Genomic DNA, 7,470 nt, shown 5'->3' with positions numbered 1-7,470 from the left:
ACTGCTATAGGCTTAAGGGGTGTCATTATGTGTTGTTCTAGATCATGTTAGGGAATTTATATGCACCTTCTGGACATCCATGGATTTTAGTTCTCATCATTCTAATGATCTATTACTTCACATGTTCTTTAACAAGGGACATAAAGGTTTCAGAAGTAATAAATGAGATTAGTCTGTGTTAAATTTGATTCATATATATCTCATGATGGATTTATCTTTATGTTATCCCARTGTTCTGCGAAGTACAATTTTTGATCAATCACAATCAAAAAATTGAATMACATACAGAATGTTTGATGGGCATTTCAATTATTAGTCATTGAGGGCACCTGATGTTAATGCATTCATCTCTTTCAAAAATGTGGGTTTGATCAGTATATTTACCTTTTACCATCATGTGCTTGTGCATTCCAAGTGTTTTATGAGGCCAAGTGATATCTTAATGTGATGTTTTATAATTTTTGGTTTWTAAAAAAAATCCCCGTTTCCCCGTTGGGGATCCCCGTTCCCCGTTGGGGACGGGGATGGGGATGTGATCATAATCCCCGGCGGGGACGGGGACGGGGACGGGGATACATATGGGGATCGGGGACGGGGATGGGTATTGGGGTCCCCGCCCCATCCCCGCCCCATTGCCATCCCTACTCTTGAAACCTAATCTTCAACTTATCAGCATTAGCTATACAGCACCAATACCATTTTCACAGATTATTTATCAGGATAGACATGCAATTAGTAAGTCTCTAAAAAACACAACTTAGAAATAATTATCAAGTGAAGCAATGAAGTCAGACATACATGTACCCGAGTATCATATTACAAAAATGAAGGCAGTCTACCATACCAATGACCTGAAGAAGCCTTCGCGTGGGAGTCTTCTCAGATTGCCTTGGACCTGATGGCTGCTTTATTATCTATATCCTCACAATAGATTGAAGATAAAATCAGTATACCATGAAAGAAAGAGATAGTAATCCAGCATCAAAAACCGAAAATTATGCTTCCACAGAAAAATAATTGCTGATGAATGAGAGCAAGATTGACACACACTCGCAGATAATAAAGTAGCTTAAGATACGATAGAATTGGTGCATTAGCAAATGAAGCGTCTAATCCACTACATATTTCCATAGCATACCAACATGATAGAAAAAGCTGAATAACGCCAATCTGTTGTGTAGGTGCATAGGCATTTCAAGAGAAAAGGATTTAGTGGCAAACACTTCCTAACTGACTACATTCAATGGAAGGACCACTATGTAGTAAGTCACAATCCCCTTTGGGTGCAAATCACTAGTATGGCAACGTCAGAGAATGAAGAGCTTGGACAGGAAAGCAGCACCTGAAGAGTCTTGTAGCAAATAAAAGATTGAAGCGACTTACCATGAACTGTAACTCAGGTAGTTAAAGTAGTTATCTAACATTGTTTCACATACTGATAGAAGGTTTCAACCTGGTGATGATATTTAGAAAGTGGAGTAGTTGTCATGATGATGATATTTAGAAATTTGAGGTTAAGAAGATGAATATTGCTTACAATGGCTATACAATCATCTGCTAGGGGTAGAAAATAGTGTACAAGTGAGTTAATAATTGGCCTTTCGAAATCATATTATAGTTGTCAATTACTTATGGTTTAGCTTGCTGCGTAATTGGCTAACTGCTAGAATAAGATTAAAATGAAGATTTGAAATAGATTAGCTTGCTGGGTAATTGGCTATTTGCTAGAATAAGATTAAAATGAAGATTTGAAATAGATAAAAATTATAATGCTATCTGATTTTTGGACAGACAGATAGGGATGAAATGTTGGTAAGGCTCCTAACTATAGTTGTTTTTAATGCTATCCGATTGTTGGACAGACAGATAGGGATGAAATGTTGGTAAGGCTCCTAACTACAGCTGGGCACTTCTCACTAGTCCCTATAAATATATAGAAATAACAAAATATCATATAGAAACTAGAAAGAGCAACGTCAGGAAACAAAGAGTTCTAGGAGAGACAGCAAACTTCCAACAAGGTAACCTAAACTTCTCAGAGTCTTGACTTGTATTTTGATTAATTCAATCTTTGGTATAAATCATATTACTCCCTCTGTTAAAATGCAGCACTTCCTATTTTGGAGTGCCAAAAGAAATGCAACATTTCCTTTTAGTAAGATTTCAATTCGCTTTTACCTATTAGCCAATTCGCAACCATTACAAGATATTAGTGAGATGACTATGGCCCGCAAATTCTCTATATTTTGTCTAATCCAGGGGTAATTTACGTAATTCATATTATTCAAAGACTTCTTTTAAACTGCATCTCAATTCAAATGTTGCAGTTTTCTAAGACAGAGAGTATATCATTCGTTTATTAAACAATTATCCCACGCACTTGAACAGGCAGATTCCCTTCCTTCGGGAAGGTGAGCATGGCTCGGCACAAGGAGAGTCATTGGCATGGCTTGAACTTGGGTCTCGCCAACACCTTGGGTATTAGGCACAAAGTTAGTATTGTAGCAGTTCATCTTTTTCTCCAACCCATAGATGTGAGTACTTTAGTGTCAATGCAAAGTGGAATAATTTTATAACTAAATCAGTTACTACTCTTACTCATTTCTTTTTAGGTTTTACTTTTTTATAAAAAATAAATTTATAAATTTATAAATTAGTATCGCTTTTTCGTAATTATCCTATAAACTTCATTTTTTTGTCAAAAGAAAATACAACTATATTAATCGAAAACGATTCAATGGAATCTGAAGCTAGGATACATGATGATGCAAGATCTAGAAACAATAGATGAGGTCCCTTGAACTTAGATCTCTACATCCAAAACAAATAAACTTCACTATAACTATTACTTTGACAAATTTTATACATTCAAACTACAACCACTTAACCCCCCCCCCTCCTTAACCAATTAAGCGCTAGGAGCTCAGCTGATCGCCTAGAGCTTAACAGACCATTGCTTGATTCCTCCTTATCGGGTTCTTGTTTCTTCAAAAACATTCGTTGATTCCTAACAGATTGTTCAATCCCTACTCATTGGGCATGGCCTCGACTATTTTAATTTTAAAGTTTCCATGCTTGGGATAAGTGGTGAGTAACTATGTTCAAAGACATCAAAAATTGGAGCACCCTTACCATTGGTTCTTTAGGCCTTGGTTTTAACTGTGGTATATTTAGTCCTTAATTTTAGTCCCAAACACCCTTACTAGTTAGTAGTTAGTGCCATTTCTTCTTAATCCTTGGCTTTAGAATTTCTCCTTTTATGGTTCTCCAACGCTATTGTCATGAAAGTTACGGCTCATTGGCTCAACAACTTCGTTTTGAATTCAAGACCAATTAAGTATTAGATTGAGAATTTTAGTAGTGTTCGAACCATCATGGGTAAAATTTTGAGTTGGGTTCACAAGTAGAGTAAGAATTGTTGTTCAAGCATGAGCTGCCCCTTTTAATCATTTTTTTGTCCATTTCCCTTTTTACCTAGTACTTCTATGACCTCATTTTTATCACTTGTTAACAACTTGTTACAAAGCTATTGTACCACTAAGATAACCTCTCAACCTCCCCAAAAGCCCTAATTTATAACTCGATAGCACAAAAGTAATAATTATTAGAAGAAGAAATGATACAGCACTATAGAAGCTGTAATGTCAGACCAAATCTATAAAAAAAAAATGCATAACTTACAATCTTGTTGAACTTTTCAATGGTAGCCAATGGTATAGTTCCTAATGCGATAATATCCCTGGATCCTTCGCTCTTAAAGAAAAGAAAGAACAAATAAAAATAGATATCAGATATAGAAGGAAGTTCACATATGGTTAGATGCATATGGTTCATATAACCAAATATTACATGCTGTCTTATAGGGAAGCAGTACAGAGACCATGAAAATCAATATTACCACATGATGTATACATGTTTTTGGTGACACAATGTTGAGTAAACAACCCAAATATTGTTATCAAGTAGCTTTCAAATTGCATATTATTGTCCAAGTGCTTTTAAATGATGTTTGTATCATTCTTGTATTGGATTTCACCAAATGAAAATGACTCGGTTTTTTGTAATAAATTCCCACAAAACCGTCTAAGTAGAAATTCCAAGAACGTGGAGATTCCAGGAGGTTCCATTCCTTTTTCAAAAAAAAATATGCTTCTCGTTTCAGATTTCTCGTCAAATAAATAGAACAATGATTAACTAAAACCATTGGTGCCTCCATAGCACCATCCCTGATCAGAATAATTAAAGATGGAAAAATCCCTTTTGGAGGATGGCAAGTCAAGAAAATTCTTTTTGTATGCACTATTAGAGAATATGAACTTTTCTGGACCATCCCATACATGGATGGTTGTTTGTAAAGATTTAGACTGCTTTCATGGGCTTTCGGACAAACAAGAAACAAATAATATGACACAAGGTTTCATGTCAACCAAATTTATTGTTGGATCTTGGAGCAAATTTTGAATGAACATTCTACATTTTCATAGAATATTCAGGTCCATCATGTTTAAACTTCCAACCAAAAGTATGAGTATATGCTACTGCCATGTGAAAGGAGTGCAGAAACCAAAAGGTTTAGTAAATGGACAACTTACCAAAAAAAGAAGACGAAAACTGGTCACGAACAAGGTACCTGCTTCATCAGTGTTGACAAGAACGCCATACCCCTAAAAGCAAAGTTCATAAACTCAGAAAAGCATACTCATAACAAAAATCAGTGTTGTAAAATGCTCAAAACAGAGTCATATGAAGATAGATTCAGAAACAGAGAACAATGAGGGGGAAGGTAGGAAGAGATGCAGAAAACAAGGACGCTCTAAACTCAAACAAGTCGAATTCAAAAACATTCCGGCCTCTCATATATTTTCAGTGTTCTCAATCAATTTATACACATCATTGCAACCAGCTTTGACGATAATTATTTAAGTACAGCTGATTTACTACCAAGGCACTGGAATGGATGTGGCTACTAGTATCTCTCTTTTGTGATTATGCATAAGCTCTCCATATGGTTTCTCACTGGAATAAATGTGATAATGCCACAGACTGAGGACTGAATGTTCATCATTAGACCACATAACAAACAAGAAATTCAACATCAAAGGTCATCTTGATAGAAAACTTGGGGTTACAATTTTTATGTGATCCATAAAAGATTTGGTATCAACAGGTCCTGCATATTGCACATCATAAAGCTCTTCGAAATTGCTCATTATATAGGACCATCAGGTGCGATTGATGTTATTCCTTTGCAATGTTACTTATGGTGTTTAAGGACAAAGGCTTGTCGATGATCATTGGACCTTTAACACCACCCACCTCTACTAGCAAGTGTGCTCGGCCGGCATGGACGCAAGAGAAGATGAACAACTGTGTTGTAAGCTTTGCTAATAACTTTACTGCTAATATATGTCTTGATTTTGTTTATAAAACATGACATTGGTCAACTCTTTCAGCCTAGGAAGCATGACATATATAAGCAATTGTCACAACACACATCAGACAGAAAAGGAAAGTACCAAAATAATGCATGGTAAATGGTCAATGTTACAGAAAAGGACTGCATTCTTACAGACACTTCCAATATCAAAATGTGCAAGATACATCTAAACTCTACTTCTTCTCCCAAAAGTATCCATGCCATTCGAGAACAGGACAGTGTAATGAAGAAGGATAAAAATATTCACACGTTCTTTTACCATGTATCATACATAGTGTCCTATTGAATCACTCTAAGAGAGACGTTCAAACTAAAGTCCACCTAGACACCATAACAATAAAGTAAACTTTTACTCATCTATAGCAAGGAAAATAAAATGAAAAATGATATCATATCAGTCCCACAACCAAAGTTGCAACTTTGATATTGTCTTCAAACGCATAGATAAATAGTCATAGAGCAGTTAATACCTCCGTTAAAAAACATGCCACAATTTAACTTTGGATGACAAATGGGTTATTATTAACTTAAAAACTGAGATTAATTACAAAATTTTCTAGAGAAGATTCCTAACAAATTGAACTTCATAGCAAGAACTACAAATGTACAAATACAATAAGTTGGTTTTAAATTTAGAACAGATTCCATATCAAGATCGCATTCCAAATGTACTAGGTTTCGCGCTAAATCGAAGTTTTGCGGAGAGGGATGAACTAATATGCAAAGCATCTATATAACCATAAAAACACATACAAGAATTGGTCAATTCGAAATCAAATTTCAAGTCAAAATCTTACCTCAGCGAGAACCTCCTCAGCTTCGTACAAGAAATCAGATAATCCATGAGGAACAGGCCTTGAAACAGGCTGCTGTGAATTCAACAAAACAAATTGACAAAAAAATGTAATCAATTACACAAAATCGAAATTACATTTGTCCTGTCGTGACGTAGACGAAATGAGTAATAAAACCCTAGGGTCAGAGGGCAGAAGAAGAGTATTTTACATCGATCTTGGTCCACTCAATAGCGTCCCAACTACCGGCTCCTTCAATCTTGTCTGAGTCACCGAGTCGACTGTCGGAGTCTCGGAGGGAAGTTGTCCGTCGATTTCTGGGCATCGCCATAGACGACAAAACTCCGGTGGTGAGAGGAGAAAGAAAAAAGAGGGATTCTGATTTTCGGACGAGTTTGGTTTTCTCAGCTGTTTTTATGGAGAAATTATTTATGATTAAATACTTATTTATTAAAATATTAAAAGATTTTGTTTATCGGTGGAGTGGAACAGTGGTGTCGCCTCGCAAACAAGACAAAGGTGGGTCCACGTGTAATTGGCGACTCAAACTTTTTGACACTTGATTATAAAAATAATTTATTAATTTATTTCAGTATTATATCAGTAATAAGTATTTTTGAGCGTTTAGATAAATAGTTTATACTGATAGCAATAAATAGTCTTTTAAGAAATTGTATCATTCTAATTTATAATAAGTTGATAAAAAAAATTTATAGAAAAGCATAAGTTGTTTCAAATAAATAATCTCAAACACCCTCTTAATAACCTCCGCTTTTCTATTTTTCTGCCCACTTATTGTTACATTAATTCAATAGAAAATGATGTGACATCTTAAAAAGTGAGTATTCTTTATTTTTTGAATTGTCGTTGAGTTTGTGTATCTCAAATTGATAAAGATATGAAATATTTACAATGAATTGTGGTTATTTTAAAGAGAGATTTGAGATCCTTTTGTGTCAACTCAGTGTTAGCTCCTTTTAGTCAATCATCTAAACTCACGTTGTTGACTCATTTTGACCGACCCTCCAAATTCATGTGTTTGCTCATTTTTGTCAACGTCATTAGCAAAAATAACAATCATAGAAAATAAAATAAAAAATTACATTTATGTATATTAAAATAGACCGCACAAATAATGAAGTGATATTAATGAAGAACAAAAAGGTATTGAGCAGACATTATGAGAATGAAGTACTCTCAAATAGCGAACTATTGTCGAGTTTTAGATATCTCACTTAA

The 7,470-nt window shown here is 35.0% G+C and overlaps 1 protein-coding gene across 6 annotated transcripts in view; it reads right to left on the bottom strand.

Moving 5' to 3' along the window:
• LOC112524171 (phosphatidylinositol-3-phosphatase myotubularin-1-like) overlaps positions 1-6,609 on the bottom strand; it is a 19,043-nt gene extending 12,434 nt beyond the window's left edge. For 2 of the 6 annotated variants that reach the window (XM_025133863.1, XM_025133865.1), the window contains exons 1-5: positions 6,443-6,609; positions 6,235-6,306; positions 4,593-4,664; positions 3,682-3,753; positions 845-914 (exon numbers count right to left, since the gene is read on the bottom strand). In XM_025133863.1, coding sequence (XP_024989631.1) covers positions 845-914; positions 3,682-3,753; positions 4,593-4,664; positions 6,235-6,306; positions 6,443-6,562 — 406 coding nt within the window. In that variant the 5' untranslated portion in view covers positions 6,563-6,609. Of the gene's footprint in view, positions 1-798; positions 2,625-3,681; positions 3,754-4,592; positions 4,665-6,234; positions 6,307-6,442 lie in introns of those variants that run through there. The other 4 variants (XM_025133864.1, XM_025133866.1, XM_025133867.1 and 1 more) reach the window with 3 other exon arrangements.
• Between the last annotated feature and the right edge of the window lie 861 nt (positions 6,610-7,470).

Source organism: Cynara cardunculus (genome assembly GCF_001531365.2).
Source record: "Cynara cardunculus var. scolymus isolate 2C chromosome LG 13, CcrdV1, whole genome shotgun sequence".
NCBI lineage: Eukaryota > Viridiplantae > Streptophyta > Magnoliopsida > Asterales > Asteraceae > Cynara > Cynara cardunculus.
Note: the sequence above shows the minus strand (reverse complement) of the source record. Positions and strands in the feature narration are given on the sequence as shown.